Source organism: Capsicum annuum, chromosome 2 (genome assembly GCF_002878395.1).
Source record: "Capsicum annuum cultivar UCD-10X-F1 chromosome 2, UCD10Xv1.1, whole genome shotgun sequence".
In the NCBI taxonomy this organism is placed as follows: Eukaryota; Viridiplantae; Streptophyta; class Magnoliopsida; order Solanales; family Solanaceae; genus Capsicum; species Capsicum annuum.
In genome coordinates, this window is record NC_061112.1 from 136,053,059 (window position 1) to 136,071,060 (window position 18,002).

At 37.2% G+C, this 18,002-nt stretch overlaps 1 protein-coding gene across 2 annotated transcripts; it reads right to left on the reverse strand.

Annotated features, from left to right (window-relative positions):
- Positions 1-6: 6 nt before the first annotated feature.
- LOC107859703 (mitochondrial amidoxime reducing component 2) lies at positions 7-12,431 on the reverse strand. Of its 2 annotated transcripts, none has more exons than XM_016704791.2 (9): positions 12,208-12,431; positions 11,912-12,027; positions 11,206-11,355; positions 10,597-10,773; positions 9,903-9,991; positions 4,527-4,591; positions 4,298-4,400; positions 352-462; positions 7-261 (listed from the first exon to the last, which is right to left on the reverse strand). In XM_016704791.2, the coding sequence occupies exons 2-9, from the start codon at positions 12,018-12,020 to the stop codon at positions 136-138; spliced, it is 930 nt and encodes a 309-aa protein (XP_016560277.1). In that variant the 5' UTR covers positions 12,021-12,027; positions 12,208-12,431; the 3' UTR covers positions 7-135. The 2 variants fall into 2 exon arrangements, with proteins under 2 accessions (XP_016560277.1, XP_016560278.1); XM_016704792.2 differs by having other exon boundaries at positions 12,220-12,343.
- Positions 12,432-18,002: the final 5,571 nt, after the last annotated feature.

Sequence of the window (18,002 nt, forward strand, 5' to 3'; positions counted from 1 at the left end):
AAGAAATATTCAAGCCAACCTTTTATTTAGATATATATCCTGGAAGATCATCTTTCTTTACATTAGTATTCTTATCTTTTAGGGTCACTTGATACAGATGCACATTTTACATTGCAGTGTTAGAACTACTAGAGTTCAAGCTGGAGCCTCAGCACCAGAAGGAACAACCTTACGCACATAAACAGGATCCCCCACCTTGACTATCTTGCCTTTTCCATGGCTAAGAGAGTCGGAACAAACCATGTTCTGTCCAAAATATACCTGCGAAATAACATGAAATATCGTACTTGTGATTTATCTAGGGATTATTAGGTAAATCTGTTGTGGAACTTCGACAGTATTTGATCTTACCTTCCCCTGTTGTTTCTTATTCGGACGCAAGGTCCTATCGGATCGGAACTTCGAGAGAGTTTCTGTTGGCTCAGAGCCTCCTACTGCTGTTTCTTGATTTATGGTAGGTACCTTATATAAAGAACAGAATCAAAGTCAAATATAAAGTGTCAAGTCAAATATAAAGTGTCTTGATGATAAGCGTTCAAATGCCAGTAAATTAACAAGGTGAAGTACCACATAAACAACATCATACCCAGTATAATCCCACAAAGTGGGGTCTGGGGAGGGTAGATTGTATGCAAACCTTACCCCTACCACAGTGGTAGAGAGGTTGTTTCTGATAGACCCGTGGCTCAAGGTGAAGTACTACGAAAATTCAAAAAATATGTTTTCATAATCAACCACAAATCATTTATCGCTGATTTTGATTCTAATAAGAACTCCTCCATTAGGTATTCTCTGTTTTCAAATCATTCACAAGAAAAAATAATACTTTAAAAGGTACCCCTTTAACCTTTTATGGCTTAAAATATTCATTAACATCTCTTTTGTGTCTCAAATATTCCTTGGCAGACCTTACTGTCGGGTACTATATAGTTTTAATGATTGAAAACATGATATGAAACATGTCAGTCAAGCTGGTTCATAGACACATTGTCTTATGTAGCTGAACTTATAGCAAAATCATCGATGATTAAAGATAAGGGTGCAAGAATCACGGACTAGATGTGTGGTTAATTTTGATAAAATCAAGGAAATAAATATGTTTTAATTTAAAAAGTTGGAGTTTGACTACAACACCAAGGAGACAAGAGTTGGAATTGAAGAAGGGGTCTTACTTGAAGTTGAACTCTTAAGTAATGAGAGTTTTCATTGAAGGGGGAGTTTGAAATAAAGAATGACTCTTTGGAGAGCTTTGATTAAATAGAAAATGTATCATTCAGAGTGACTTGCGCACTTACAAAGCAGAAAAGGGAAATTGATAAATTAACTTCACTAAGTGATACTTAATCACTGAAGAAACACATTGAAGAACCTGGTCCTAGTATAGAATCTGGCTAAGATTTTTAGGATTGATTGTTAGGAGTTGTTCGGTGTGTTGAACTATTGATGTAATATTAGTTTCAGTGTGTTATAAATTGAACTAGGGGTTAGTCTTCGAGTTGGGAAAAATTTAGATACTTTGGGAATACATACCTTGGGTGGTGTGTGTAGTTAGAAATTAGAGTTTATAATTACTAGGTTACAGAGTTGTAATCAGTTGTTATTGAGGCTCATTGTTGTTTAGTGAAGTTAGGGTTAAATCTTGTAGAGGTACAGGTCAAGGTTTTTACACCTTTTGAGCCAGGTGTTTTCCACATAAAAACACTTGTGTTCTCTACTTACTGTCTTTATTACTTTCACTGGAACATGCTAGGCAACCAGTTCCATCCATAGGCAATAACTAGGCTAAAATAAGATACTCAGTAAGGAACGTACTCTAAGAAAGGGGACCTGGAGCGTATGCTAAGTTGGTGAAGAGTAAGGACGAAGAGGAGAAGCAGGTAAACAGGAAAGAGTACAAGCTAGCGAGGAAGGAGGCTAAGTCAGCAGTCACGGCAGCTAAGACGGCCGCTTTTGAGAGCTTGTATGCAGGGTTACAGGGGAAAGGAGGGGAGAAAAAGTTGTTTAGACTCGCTAAGGCTAGGGAGAGGAAGGGTCGTGACCTCGATCAGGTGAGGTGCATTAAGGGGGAGGACGGTAGAGTGTTGGTGGAGGACGGCCACATTAAGAATAGATGGCAGTCGTACTTTCATAGGCTCTTGAATGACGAAGGGGATAGAGCTATTGTGTTAGGGGAACTGGAGCACTCAGAGGAGTGTCGGGATTTTAGCTATTGTAGACGTTTTAAGGTAGAAGAGGTTAGACAGGCTGTTCGCAGGATGCTAAGGGGTAGGGCGACGGGGTCGGATGAGATACCGGTGGAGTTTTGGAAGTTCGTTGGAGAGGCTGGTGTAAGGTGGTTGATTGGATTGTTTAATGAAATCTTCAGGACGGCGAAGATGCCCGAGGCTTGGAGGTGGAGTACCATGATCCCTCTCTATAAGAATAAGGGTGACATTCAGAGTTGCAATAACTATAGGGGGATTTAAGTTATTGAGTCACTCTATGAAGATCTGGGAGAGAGTGGTCGAGGTGAGGCTGAGACGGATAGTGTCTATTTCGGAAAACCAGTTTGGATTTATGCCCGGCCGCTCGACGACGGAGGCAATCCACCTGGTACGGAGGTTGGTGGAACAGTATAGGGAAAAGAAGAAGGATCTGCACATGGTGTTTATCGACCTGGAGAAGGCTTATGACAAAGTCCCCAGGGAGGTGCTTTGGAGATGCTTGGAGTTGAGTGGAGTACCGCTGGCATATATCAGAGCAATTAAGGATATGTATGATGGAGCGAAAACCCAGGTGAGGACGGCGGGAGGAGACTCAGAACATTTCACTGTCCTGACAGGATTGCATCAGGGATTTACTCTTAGTCCTTTTTTGTTTGCGTTGGTGATGGATGTGTTGACGCGGCGTATTCAAGGGGAGGTGCCGTGGTGTATGCTTTTTGCAGACGATGTAGTTCTGATAGATGAGACTCGAGGGGGTGTGAATGACAAATTAGAGGTGTGGAGGCAAACTCTTGAGTCTAAAGGGTTCAGGGTGAGCAGAAGCAAGACAGAGTATGTGGAATGCAAGTTTAATGACGTGAGGCGGGAGAATGAGGTAGTAGTGAAGCTGGAAGCACATGAGGTATGTAAGAGGGATAGTTTCAAGTACCTTGGGTCCGTGATCCAGAGTAACGGTGAGATTGACAAGGATGTCTCGCACCATATTGGGGCGGGATGGATGAAGTGGAAGCTCGCGTCGGGGGTGCTGTGTGATAAGAAGGTGCCGCCCAAGCTTAAAGGCAAATTCTACAGAGTGGTAGTCCGTCCGGCCTTGTTGTATGGAGCGGAGTGTTGGCCAGTTAAGAACTCCCACATCCAAAAAATGAAGGTGGCAGAAATGCGGATGTTGCGCTGGATGTGTAGGCTGACTAGAGGGGATAGAGTTTCGAATTAGACTATCCGGGAGAAGGTCGGTGTGACTTCAGTGGAGTGCAAGATGTGGGAAGCCCGATTGAGATGGTTCGGACACGTGAAGAGGAGGGGCATGGATGCCTCGGTCCGTAGGTGTGAGAGGCTAGCGTTGGATGGTTTTAGGCGGGGTAGGGGTAGGCCGAAGAAGTGCTGGGGTGAGGTGATTAGGAGGGACGAGGACGCGAATTAGGGCAGAGGACTAGGGCCAGTTTGGGTCGCTAGTGTAGGGAATTACTTGGTGGGGGTTTTATTCCTGTTATGATTTCGTGTTCCGTGTTCCATGTTTTATTACGAATCTGTGTGCTTTCCTCTGCTTTATATTACTCATGGGTGCCGTATTTATGTTATGTAATCTGCTTCTGTGCTTTACTATGTGTTTGTGTGGTATCTCGTGCCTTGAGCCGAGGGTCTATCGGAAACAACCTTTCTACTTCTTTAGAGGTAGAGGTATGGACTGCGTACATCTTACCCCCCAGACCCCACTAGGTGGGAATACACTGGGTTTGTTGTTGTTGTATGTTTTCATAATCAACACCATTCTCTTAGGTTGAAAAAAAGATACTCATCACAACATTATAAAGCAAAAAACATGACCATTTCTTTTGATCTTGTCAAAAAAAGTTGTTAGAATAATATATCTCAATTCATGTATATCCCACGACTAGAGAGTAAAATACAGATGAAGTTGTTCTTGTAGTTTGGCTTTCTGCCTATAAAATGCCCTCAGATATGTTAAATTTCGCCTCAATATCATGTTGCATGAACTTTAAAGAAAAAACCAGGTGGAGAAAACCTCTTCAGTTTGCAAAGGTTATTCTCTGTCGTTTAGTAAGAAAGTAAGTAGCAACTTCATAAGGTTTTACCTTACAGCGAGAGCATAGTTTGACACCCTCAAATGTCAACTTATTGATCCGGATCTCCTTCCACAAATCCTCAGCAAATGGTTCACATCCGTCAACAAGGACACTGTGAAAGAAGGTAACGTCAAAGATTTAACTGAGTTAATCTAAAGTACTAACACTTGGTACAGAAAAAGAAATGCAAGTACACAACCAATCATAAACAGATTATACAAGAGGGACAAGAGTATACTTGGGTCTAAACCGATTTACTGGAACAGGCTCCTTGAGAAGAAAATTTAACGCATTCAACGATCCCTGCAGGACCAAGAAAATCCAGTTTAAGATTCTTGTTTTTATGGATGTTTTGTTGAATTTAAATGATGATATTATTAAGTGTGCAGTGAATACAGTAAAGAAGTGCAGCTAAACTGAATTAGTGAGAAAAGAATAGTGCACGTGATTAGCACATGGAGTTGTTAGAGTCGGTTAGTAGTGTGAGTTGTCATTATATATACACACTATCATTGTATATGTGATTTCCACTTTAGATAGAGATTATAAACAATTCCAATAAAACAGCCACTTGGCCCATGGCAGTTAAAAAATAAACCAGATTTCTCCATTGTTTCAGAATCAGAGATAGCTTATAGCTTCAATAGATTACAAAGTTCATATGGTATCAGAGCAACGGGTTACGATCGGAGGTTGTTCATCTTGTTTTTTGACTTGATTTGCTGAATTTGAAAGCTTAATAATGGCGGAACCATAAACAACAGAAACTGTTGAAGATCCACAGATGGATCACAATCATCCTCTGCACTTGCAAGCGTCGGACATACCAGGCGTAGCGTTGATTCCTATGAAGCTCACAGGGCCGGAAAACTACGGTGTATGGAGCAGGTCGATGAGATTAGCACTTCTAGTCAAAAACAAACTAGGGTTTGTTGACGGAACTTGTGCAAAAGGCTCATACAAAGGTTCTTTGGCGGCAAAGTGGGAGAGATGTGATGCAGTGGTGATGTCGTGGATCAGTGCAACGGTAGCACCGGAATTGATGACTAGCATCGTCTACGCATCTAGTTCGAAGAATATTTGGGGAGATTTCAAGGAAAGGTTCAATAAATCTAACCTAACTAGAATTTTTTATCTTTGGAAGGAAATCAGCATGTTGACACAAGGTACAGACTCTGTCACTACATATTACTCCAAATTGAGAGATTTATGGGATGAGCTTGATGTTATGGTGCCGTCACCTGCGTGTGATTGTGTTGAGTCGAAGCATCATGTAGAACACATAAAGCAGCAACGATTGTTACAATTTTTGGTTGGGTTAAATGAAAGTTTCTCACAAGTGCGAAGTAATATTTTGCTTAATGCTACTGTTCCTAGTGTGAACCAAGCATATGCGATGGCAATCCAAGAGGAAAGCCAAAGAAAGCTCGTAAGCGCAGATGGAGGGAAGGAGCCCATGATTATGCTAGCAGACAAGCAATAGGGATTTGCATTTTCAAAGAACCAAGCTCAGCCCTTTAGAAGAGACAACAACTACCAGAATCAGAATTTTCAAAAGAAGAACCCAGGAATAATATGTGAGCATTGTGGATACAAAGGTTACAATAAAGAGAATTGTTACAGAATTGTTGGATTTCCACCAGACTTCAAGAGCCAGAGGAAACCTCAAGGTGAAACTTTCAGACCTCATGTCAATAGCACAATTGTGGAAGCAGGAAGTGGCTCAAGGAGTGCTGATCAGTACAAAGGAAGTTGTTTCACCAAAGAACAATATGAGGAGTTGTTGAATATGATCGATCGATCTGAATCAAAAGGAGCTTGGAAATCTGAGGGATCAGGTATGATCTCATTATTCAGTAGTGCAGGTAGTGTAGATTGGACGGAGTAGATTATTGACTCCGGTGCCACACATCATATAACACCATCAGATAAGGTGTTAAATAATGTTAGAGATGTTACTGCTCAAAAGGAAAGTCAAGTACAAGTACCAACGGGAAGCAAGATACAAATACAGCACATAGGAAACACAGTGATTCTGGGAGGTTACATATTGAAAGATGTCTTGCATGTTTCAGATTTTAAATTCAATTTACTCTCTGTGTCAAAGATCACTAAGGAATTAAGGTGTTCTGTATCTTTTTATCCTGATCTGTGTGTGGTGCAGGCTCTCTTCACTGGCAAGGTGATTGGGATTGGTAAGGAATCAACAAATGCTTAGATGAGAAGAAGTCAGAGCAAAAGTCAAAACAAGAAGGACAAAGAAGTCTCTTCCACTCCTCTAGAGGTTGAGGATGAGGAAGTGATGGGGACGACGATGCTCGTTCAAGATAAGATGACGACTGGCTGACTTACCGAACGGACACTTTGATCTTGATCGTGCAATCTAAGTCGCAATGAAGGACTAGCAGGATTGTATATTTTGAGGAATCAAATATCTTCAGTTGCTAACACAACAATAAGGAGCAAAGTGAGTCAATCGTTATGGCATTTCAGGCTTGGGCATCCTTCACAAGACGTTATGAAGCACATAACAATGCAGATTACATTTTCCTAGTTCTAGTAGCAGTATCTCTAGTGGTTTGTTTGATCTGGTTCACTTAGATGTTTGGGGCCCTCATAAGCATCCAACACATGATAGAAAGCATTACTTTGTTACCATAGTTGATGACTTCAGTAGATTCACTTGGATATCTCTTTTACAATCTAAGAAGGAAGTGATTGTTTTTTGAAAAGTTTTATCGCTATGATCTGTACACAATTTGATGCAAAAATAAAAGTGTTGACGTCTGATAATGGTACAGAATTTTTCAATACTCAAATGAATGAATTGTTGATTGATAATGGTATAATCTATCAAAGTAGCTGCCCATATACTCCACAACAAAATGGAGAGGTAGAAAGGAAACATAGACACATTCTTGAAGTAGGAAGGGCATTGAAATTTCAGTCTCATATTCATTCTTGAAGTAGGAAGGGCAGTCTCATATTCCTGCAAGATTTTGGGGTGAGTATGCAAACATCTGTGTATTTGATAAATTGGTGGCCAACCAGTGTGTTAAAAGGGAAGACACTTTATGAGTTGTTGTATGGTGAACCACCACGACTTGAGCACTTGAGGACTTTTGGATGCTTGTGTTTTGCAAGTATGCTGCCAAGAGGGGATAAGTTTGAACCAAGGGCAAGAAAAGCTGCATTGATTGGTTTTTCAAATACACAAAAGGGATACAAGCTATATGACCTCGACACGCATACTTTCTTTGTTAGTAGAGATGTAATATTCAAGGAGCACGTGTTTCCATTCAAGGATACCGCAGGACCTGAAGTGGCTCTACCTTTACTATCACCTTTTGCGCAAGATGCTGAACATGAAGCTGATGCTACTCATACTATGTTCCCTAATTCTGTAGGTTCAAGTTCAGGTCTCTCAACTGATGAACCAATACACAACACAGACACATATCAAGATCACATTGGTGGTGTAGATGCAGTAATGCCAACAGAATCACCTATAACTACTGATTCAATTGATGAAACTGAGGTGTCAGCAAATGATCAGATCTTAGTACCACAACCAGATGTTGCAGTTCAACAGAGGCCAGTAAGGTCATCTAAACCTCCCATCTGGATAAAGGATTACATTGTTCCCAGTAAGACTAAAACACCTGATTCCATCACAAATCATGTTCAATATGATCACCTATCGCATTCCTACCAAGGATATCTTAGTGCATTCTCTGCAATTATTGAACCAAGCTCTTATAAAGAAGCTTCTCAAGATAGCAGATGGATTGATGCAATGCAGCTTGAAATCACTGCCCTGGAGAACAATCAAACCTGGTCTATTGTTGATCTTCCAATTGGTGTCAAACCTATTGGGTCAAAATGGGACTACAAAGTAAAATACAAAGCCAATGGCGATGTGGAAAGGTTCAAGGCCAGGTTATTTGCCAAAGGCTACAACCAACAAGAGGGTCTAGACTACCATGAAACATTCTCACCAGTAGCTAAAATGGTAACCATAAGGACAGTCATTAGTCTAGCTGCCTCACATGGTTGGGATCTATGTCAAATGGATGTCAACAATGCTTTTCTTCAAGGTGATTTAGAAGAAGATGTCTACATGGAATTGCCTCAGGGATTTCACAGAGATTTCACAAACAGGGAAAGGACAAGGTATGCAAACTGAAGAAGTCTTTGTATGGTTTGAAGCAAGCCTCAAGACAGTGGAATATCAAGTTGACAGAAGCACTATTACAGGCTGGATATTGTCAAAGCATGCATGATCACTCAATGTTTAGCAAGAAGACAGGAACCGATATATTGGTGATATTGATTTATGTTGATGATTTACTTATCACGGGTTCTAGCTCAAAAATGATACAAGAGGCTAAAGACACCTCGAATCAAAACTTCAAGATGAAGGATTTAGGTGCACTAAGGTATTTTCTGGGGATAGAAGTATTGAAATCAAAAGAAGGTACACTATTGAATCAAAGAAAATATGCTTTGCAGCTTATCTCGGAAGCAGGATTGAGTGGTGCTAAAACTGTATCAACTCCTCTAGAATTTAACCATAAACTCACCAGCTTGGAGCATGATGAACAAGCGGGAAATACTAGTGATCCGACCCTTGAAGATGTGACAGCTTATCAAAGATTAGTGGGAAAACTATTGTACCTTACTATAACTAGGCCAGACATTTGTTTTGGAGTACAAGTGCTAAGTCAGTTCATGCAACGTCCAAAAGTTTCACACTGGAATGCTGCAATCAGACTGATAAGATATGTAAAAGGCTCACCTGGTCTAGGTGTGTTGATGAAGAGGGATAAGGGAACAATTCTCACAGGCTATTGTGACTCAGACTAGGCATCTTGTCCTAATACCAGAAGATCAGTGACAGGGTATGCAGTAAAATTAGGAGATTCCTTAATCTCTTGGAAATCAAAGAAACAGCCAACTGTGAGCAGAAGCTCAGCAGAGGCAGAGTATAGGAGCATGGCTGCTCTAGTAGCAGAGTTGATCTGGTTGGCTGGTTTGCTGAAGGAACTTAATTTTACAGTCACATTACCAATCAAGGTATTCAGTGGCAGTAAGGCAGCTATTCAAATAGCAGGAAACCCTGTATTTCATGAGAGAACAAAGCATATAGAGCTGGATTGTCACTTCATCAGGGAGAGAGTAAAGTCAGGCTTCATTGACACTCAATACTTAAGCACTAATCTACAGGTAGCAGACATTTTGACAAAAGGATTAGGAGCAGGGCAACATCAGTTTCTACTTACCAAGCTTGGGGTGTTGGACATTTTCCAACCTCCAGCTTGAGGGGGAGTATTAAGTGTGCAGTGAATACAGTAAAGAAGTGCAGCTAAACTGAATTAGTGAGAAAAGAATAGTGCACTGAGTTGTTAGAGTCGGTTAGTAGTGTGAGTTGTCATTATATATACACACTATCATTGTATATGTGATTTCCTCTTTAGATAGAGATTATAAACAATTCCAATAAAACAGCCACTTGGCCCATGACACTTAAAAGATAAACCAGATTTCTCCATTGTTCAGAATCAGAGATAGCTTATAGGTTCAATAGATTACAAAGTTCATAGATATCACTAACCTGGGATAGCACAAGATATGGATATCCATCAGAAAACATAACATTGTATCCTCGAGCATAATCTGGATCTACAACCCTCATTTCCTTCACTACAAGAGTCAACAAGAAGCAACTTATTTTGATTAAATTGTTCACATTTATTCCCAACAGTTCTCTACTCAAGCAAGCAGATAACCGGATACTGGGCGATAAACTAATCTATGAACAAAATTGCGAAAATATAGCCTGCTCAATTCTGAGAATTGCTTCACAATTGTGAAATCTTGGTAGAGAAGTACTCCATCCCATAATTAATATTTGGTATTCGTTTGATAACCATGAATACTGTAAAGCAACATAAGCAAATTGGCTATATGCAAGGTGGTAGGTTCACGACTTATGCAACTAGCGATTTTCTCAAATTTCGTCACAAAAGACAAGTAAAAATTGCAAAAGAAGCAAAGGAGATAGCATGAATCATGAGTAGCTCTGTAAGCTACGTATCGAAAGCAGCTAAATGCAAAGAATGAAGGAAACACACTCCAAGAAAATACAGTTCAATACAAGAAATAAAGTTAGAAATTAAGTGGAAAAAAAGAGAGTGCTGAACAAGGCTTTTAGAGAAGTTAAGCATAACTGTGGAAGAGATATGCAGAGCAAATTTCAGACGAGGATATTGACACACCAGTGATTTGAACCAGGGGATGAGCTATACCTTCACTAAAGCGAACTAGCCGACTTGGTTTCCCCAGATGTGTGGAGAACCACATTGCTGCCTCAGCTCCCTCATCCAAGGCAGAACCAGACCACTCCCAGACTGAGACACCATCCGTCACTTCAGATGGGTTAGCTAGTGGAATTTTCAGTGGAGCCATATCGGGAGCTTTGATAACTACATCCAAAAAGTAATTTGAGATATAGAAAAGATAGGCCAATCTTTAAAATTTTCTCCCCCTCACTTTCTGGTGGGCTATCAGTATGACAAGAAGCTTCTATGATTGAGGAGATGCAACAGCAGTTAAAAAAAAATTATAATACGATCCAAACATCAATATCCTATATGTTTAATTCTTGACAGTCACACAGGGAATCAAACACTGATTCTTAATTCAGCATATCAACATTTTCAAGTAAAATGATCCATCTTTCAACATATATTATCCTCTCTCTTTCTTGTCAACTATAGTATCAGTAACAGATTGCGACGAGGAAAATGCACCATATAGCTAAAATGAGAAGCTGAACCAACGAGATAATACAATAGTAAAACATATAGTAAGGGCAACCTTATCTAGGACGAGGCGACCGAAAACTATGACGCTACCTAGATAAGAGTCGTTATTTGGTTCCCAGCCTTCAGAAAATGCCTCAGTTGGCAATGCCACTTCGACAAGAGCAAGCTTCGGTTCAACTCTTTGAGTATAGGCCCTGCCTTTGGAATTCACCACTAACCATTGTCTATCCCATCGAAATCCTGGTTTAAATGCAACAAGATATCATTTTTCAAGTGATAATGTGATTGAAGAAACAAGTTTAGGAACAAAAACAAACTATTCACAAACAGTTTGTTAATGAAGAATGTTATTTACTCAAAAGTAAGAAATGAAACTGAACCATATCACATATTAGATGGTGACCAAAAACAAACTACTAACAAGAATCACAAATTTTATTTCCATTAGCACTTTGTGTTTTGGTTTGCATACTGAAATTAGGAACAAGGAAAAAAAAGGAAGTAAGTTTCCATCAGAACTTTCTCAAATAGGAAGGAAAACAGATAATTATTCTCCAAAATACTCGAAAACATTTTCTTTTTAGCAGTAACAAACTACCTCTCAAATCTTGACACTTCCATATGAACCAAAAAACAAAAAAAAACAGGAAAGCTACCAACTTTATCTTAATTTCCTTTACCCCCACAATCTCAATTGCCAGAAGACACCATTTACACTCCATAACAAGTAAAACAGACCCAAAAAAGAGGGGGGAAAAAGTTCATTTCAAGAATTAAAAGAAAAAATAGAGAATACCAGTGGAAGTGATAGGTGCTTGAGAAACAGAAATTCCACGGCATGATTTGATTGGATATACAAATATTGATTTAACCTGAGCTGCTGGTGCTCCTATCACTTCTGCCATCAATCTCCTGTTACCAAAGTTTAATTTAGCACATCATCTAAATATATTAGTAGATCCTACGAGTTGAAGATTCTTTTGTTTTTAAGAAACATATCTGGATAGAGAGAATAAGTTTATATTTTTTTATTTATTTTTTAATTATTATTATTATTTAATGTCTATCACTCGAATCTACAATAATGCTTACTATTCAAACAACCTCTCTTGTCGAATAAATTCACATTTGATTAATGGTTAGGGATAACAGGTCCATATGCTTGGATGGATATGGAAAAATTCAATTCAATTACCCTTTTGCCTGATTTTTCTTTTGATTTAATAAAAAGACATAAAATATTTCGTTTTGTATATAATTATTAAATATAAGTGTTCATTATGTTATCTAGGGGTCTGCCTTAGTTGATTTAGTTCGATTCTATAAAAAATTCAGCGTCTTTTTAGTTTGCAAATCTGTAATATATTTTTAATTAGATTGCACCATAGTACTTTGATTCAATTCGATTTTCAAGGTTTAGTTTGGTTCGATTATTGATTTTGATAAACAAACAAAAATGCCAACAATAGGGAGATAGTATTTGATTACTGTATTGGCTCTCTCCTTCAATAGCTGACGTGCATATTAACCAGGTGTCTGTGTTTTATCAGAAGAATGATGTGCATTGTGCTATGATTCTTATCAAACTTTTTAATATATACTCCCTCCGTTTTAAAAAAAATGACCTACTTTTAACTTGACATAAAATTTAAAAAAATAAAGAAGACTTTTGAATCTTGTGATCTTAAATTAAAATTGTGTCAAATGTACCAAAATATCCTAAAATTAAAATTAAAGTATTACAAAAAAAAAAAGAAAAAAAGTCATTCTTTTTTAACTGAATTAAAAAAAAAAGTAGGTCATTTTTTTTTAAACGGAGAGAGTACTAGTCTTGATAAAGAAATAATTAAAGGATGACCAATTGGCCGCCTAAAAGTAGTATTTTTTAAAACTTTGATTTTTCAAAAAGACTAGAGGTGCACAGCCCGTGTCAATACGGACCCAACACTATAAATATTTTTTAGCATTAAAATTTGATATTGATGAGATATAAGTATAAATGTACACTGATTTAATTAAATATTATTAATTCTAATATATAAATGACTTATAATAATTAATTAGGGATAATATAATAAAAAAATATTATTAATTCTAATATATAAATGACTTGTAATAATTAATTAGGGGTAATATAGTAAATCACGAAGCAATTAGGGGTAATATAGGTAGAGATGTCATCTATTTTTTAATTAAATATTATTAATTTAATAATTAATTAGGGATGATATAGTAAAATCACGGTTAAAGCAGTCGAAACAAACGTCATAAATATCCATTTTTAAAATTAAATATTATTAATTCTAATATATAAATGACTTATAATAATTAATTAAGGGTAATATAGTAAAAAAATATTATTAATTCTAATATATAAATGACTTATGATAAATAATTAAGGATAATATAGTAAATCATGGAGCAATTAGGGGTAATATAGGGAGACATGTCATCTATTTTTTAATTAAATATTATTAATTTTTTAATAACTAAATGACTTATAATAATTAATTAGGGAATATATAGTAAAATCACGATTAAAGCAACTGAAACAAACGTCATAAATATCTATTTTTTTAATTAAATATTATAAATTCTAATATATAAATGACTTATAATAATTAATTAGGGGTAATATAATAAAAAAATATTTTTAATTCTAATATATCAATGACTTGTAATAATTAATTAGGGATAATATAGTGAATTATGGAGCAATTAGGATATAATATAGTAAATGATTGGGGGTAGTATAGTAAATGAAGAGGTGGTCGAAACTACCTCACTAGAGGTGCATGGCCCGGGTCAGCACGGGCCCAATTTTATAGACATCTTTTAGCACTAATATTTGATATTGATGAAATACAATCATATATGTACATTGATTTAAAACAATAACTTTTTAAATAATAACTATTTGACATTACTCGCTGTTAACACCTAATTTTTGTCCTCCACGACTAAGTTTAATCCCGAGTTTCTTCGATTTTCAATAAAATTGAAACATTTATTTCATCGGAATAAAAGAATTTTCAAAATATTTATTTAGATAAGTTTGTCATTTTAAGTAGCGATTATATATAATCGTGCTCAATTATACGAGATTATATAATTTGATTACTTAAATATTTATTCTATGGAATATCGGATTTTAATCAAAACTTATTTTGAAAATAAACTTAAAGGATTAAAATCTTGATTTAAGTATAATTTGCCCTCAAAAATAATTTATTTGGATAAATGTTTGTTTAATTTTACCGAATCAAGAAACTCAAGATTAAACAAAGTATTGATTAGTATCGAATCTCGATTAATTTTAGTTAATTTATTAAATTCAACCATAATTGGAATCGAGTCGATCACGATTGCAATGCAATTGATCGAACTAATATCCAATTTGGTTAACATTTAAGTAAATTAGCTACAAATTAATTTAATTGGGCTATTTTTAAATTACCAAATTTCTACCCCCTTCATTTTAAATCGGACCACATTAAGCTGCAACCCACTCCATTTAACTACACCTAGCAGACCACTTAATTAATTTTCAGCTTTCCTTTAAAGCCTAAACAGGCCCAACACTAAAACCACCAGCTAGCCCAATTTACCCCTTCAGCCTAATTTGAGACCCAACAAACAACAGGCCCAACTCCCCTTGACATCCCTAAGCCCAACATCATAACACAATCTGACCCAGGCCCACTTCTTTTCTCCTTCAAACAACAAACACTCTAACCCAGTCCAATAAAGCCTAAACCGGCCCAACTCCTTCTAAAACCCCCCTTTTCTTCTTCAACATCAGTAACCCTCAACCCAGCACCGACCTGTCATTCAAATTGTTCCGATAACCCGATTCCAAACCGCGACAAACAGCCAACCCAACCCAGGACAGTTCTGTTTGCACTTTTTTCACGCGTTTCACGCGATCCAGTATGAGAAAACCCTCGAAGCTTCTAGAAACGAGGATAAGTGTCATCCCCAACATTCAAACTCTGCGAATCTCGGGATGACCGGTATGATTTCGTACGTTTTTGACAATTTATCATTGATTGAGACGAATTCCCTTCCTTATTGGTGGCCTATTCCAGAGGGGGCAAGAAATTCAAAAAGTGGGTATGATTGAGGATAAGAAATGGTGCTTTAGGAGGGACTTTCGAATTTGAAATCCCAGGGTATCCTTCTTTGAAACCCCAAAAGAGGACCCCAACTGATGGGGCTATAAAAAGAGCTTTGGGGTCACTGTGGGGAGGGTCTTTTTTTTCCTCTCCTCTTTCCCGTCGGAGTTCAAGATTTTAGAGGCAAAATGGGGTTCTTTTTTTTCTTTGGTTTTCTCTTTCTCTTTGAGGAGCTGAAAAATTCTAGGGTCCAAAATTAGGGTTCGAAAAGTGGGTTGGGAATTCTGAAAGTAAAAGAGCTTTTTTTTTGAAAATTTTCTCGTCCATTCTTTCTAGGAAGCTGGTCGATCAATTGGAAGTTCCCGAGTCGATAACATCAACTGCCGGTGGTGACAATTTTGCTGATAGCTTATCATCCCGTTTGCTGCCCTTAAAGAGGTAAGCAGACTCTGTTTTTTCCCTTAATTTGACCATTCCTCATCTTTTCTTCTTCGTAGATGATATAGCCATAATCGTAATCTTGTTCTGCTGAGAGTAGCTGATGTAGTTGAAGTCGCAACTTTATTTTCTGGGATTAGCTGTTGACGGCCTTGGAGGCCATAGGTTTATTTGTTGAAGATGATATCTTTTAACGTGTGTTTGGTGGGATAGTTTTAGATTGCTAATTAAATCACACTGTGGTAAAATTACTGTTTTTCCTGATTTTCCATCTATGTTTGATAGTTTTCTATGTCATTGAGGTCTGAATGTTGTTCCAAGTGATTATATCCAAATGATTGTTTTGAACAATAATCTTTCGTTCATGATCATTGATGCCTCCACCCATTTGAATATTAATTGGATGCGGTATTTCGATTCGTTTCTCATAATATTCTCTAGCCTATTGTTTAAGAGTAAGTACGCCTGCCATTTCTCTGCTAGAGTTGTTTAGTTGTTGTCTTTGCTTGGTATTAAAGTCTTAAATTTGGACTTCCATTTTTCCTTTGAGTCTATTTTTGACAGGAGATCAGGTTGGAAGGGGTGAATGTACTGGTTTCTGTAGAAAGACTAGACGTTAAGTACGTTTGTTTAGGATAAGTCTTCTTTAAAACATGGATTATTCAAAGAGGTATGAAGTTCGTGAATATTAAAAGACAATGTTCAGAAGAGATAGGGAAGTCAATGGGGTGGAGAGTTAATATTCTTGTTATATTATGTTTTTTTTTATTTCATCCATAGAAACGTGCATTGCTCAATCTTTAAATACCATGTTGGTTTCCTTATTCACGTAAAATCTCACTCATTTTTTTTTCTTTACACTATTGATCATTGTTATTCATAGAAACTGCCACCAGTCCTTTAGTATTGGTATTATAATACTTTGTGTTTGTTAAGGCAAACATATCTATTTTCCTATGCAGCTCCCACAGGATCTATTTAGTAGAAACAGAGGTGAAAATAAATGTGTTGTTATCATAATGTTTGTGTTATATCTGCTATTCTGTGTCACAGATATTTTGGTTGCTTTTGTAGGTTGTTTGTTAGTTAGTGGTTATCACTATGCCATAGTTTTACGTCTGCATTTGCGTTTTTACTTCGTATTTGTTTAATGTTTCTTGTACAAATGGTTGCTATGAATTCTGGTCCTTGTGTCGTTTTTTTAGTGTTATAATCATGTGTTTTAATTTTATTCATCCTATTCTGTCTCTTATGCATATCGACTCATTTTTAAACTTAGTCAATTATGCGATTCGGAATAATTCTAATTCTTGCCTTTCTTCCTTTACGTGTGAATCTGTTTTGGAGTCCACGATGGACTCCTTCCCATTGCATTGTCAAGTGGTCCAATGAGGCCCATGTCAAAGTAATCCCATGGCGTATAAACATGTGAAGTCGAACGAAGAAGAAAAGAATGGGTTAAAATCCCATCGTTGAAGCGTTCAAGAGACTTAAAAGTCTTGGTTTCCATTTTATTTATTCTCTTAGTGTTGTTTTCTTTATTTATTTAGTTATTTATTTTATTTATTCATTTAGGCCTCAAAGCCAAAGTTGTACTTAATACAGGTGGAGCGATACTCGAGCCGAAAGCTCGAAAACTAGATTAGGACAGGGTCGACGGTTTGGGCTTAAAAGCCTAAATCATTACTCCTCCTTTTTCCCTTTTCCCTTTTGCTTATTTGTTTTACGTGTTTCTTGCGAATCTAGTTGATTCCCCTAACTAAGTCGCTAAAATTTTGATTTTGCAAAACCTTTTCGTAATTAACTACTTTTCAACAAATTAATCTTTTTTGAAGTCAATCAAAAGACGTTTTCAAACAGTTCGGATAACCGCAAGTTAGCAGACGTTTTAGGTGCCTAACACCTTCCTAAAACGTTAATAAGAACCACTTATTCAGAATCTTCAAAACTTGAGCGATTTGTCTGTTTTGGATCATTTAAAGTGTTTAAAGTTTCTTAATTCCTTTTCAATCTTAAGTGGTGACTCTCAAAAGCCAAAATTTTCGACAAAACAGAAATAACGACTCTGCTGGGGATTGAAAACTAGGTTCTAACCAAATGTTTGATTTTATCTTTTGATTAACTGTTTATGTGTTTATGTGTTTCGATTCTGTAAAGTTTAATTATCGTATCTCATGGTATATTCCTGCATTATTTAAATTGTTTTGGGGTTTCTTGGATGTCCCGGCCCTTGGTGTTCAATTCCAAAATGTGTTGGAAATACGAACGACTTATTAGCACGTGAGTCGTCTGATGGCTGTTTGTATTTTCAAACTCAAGTTTCCCGCTTGAGAA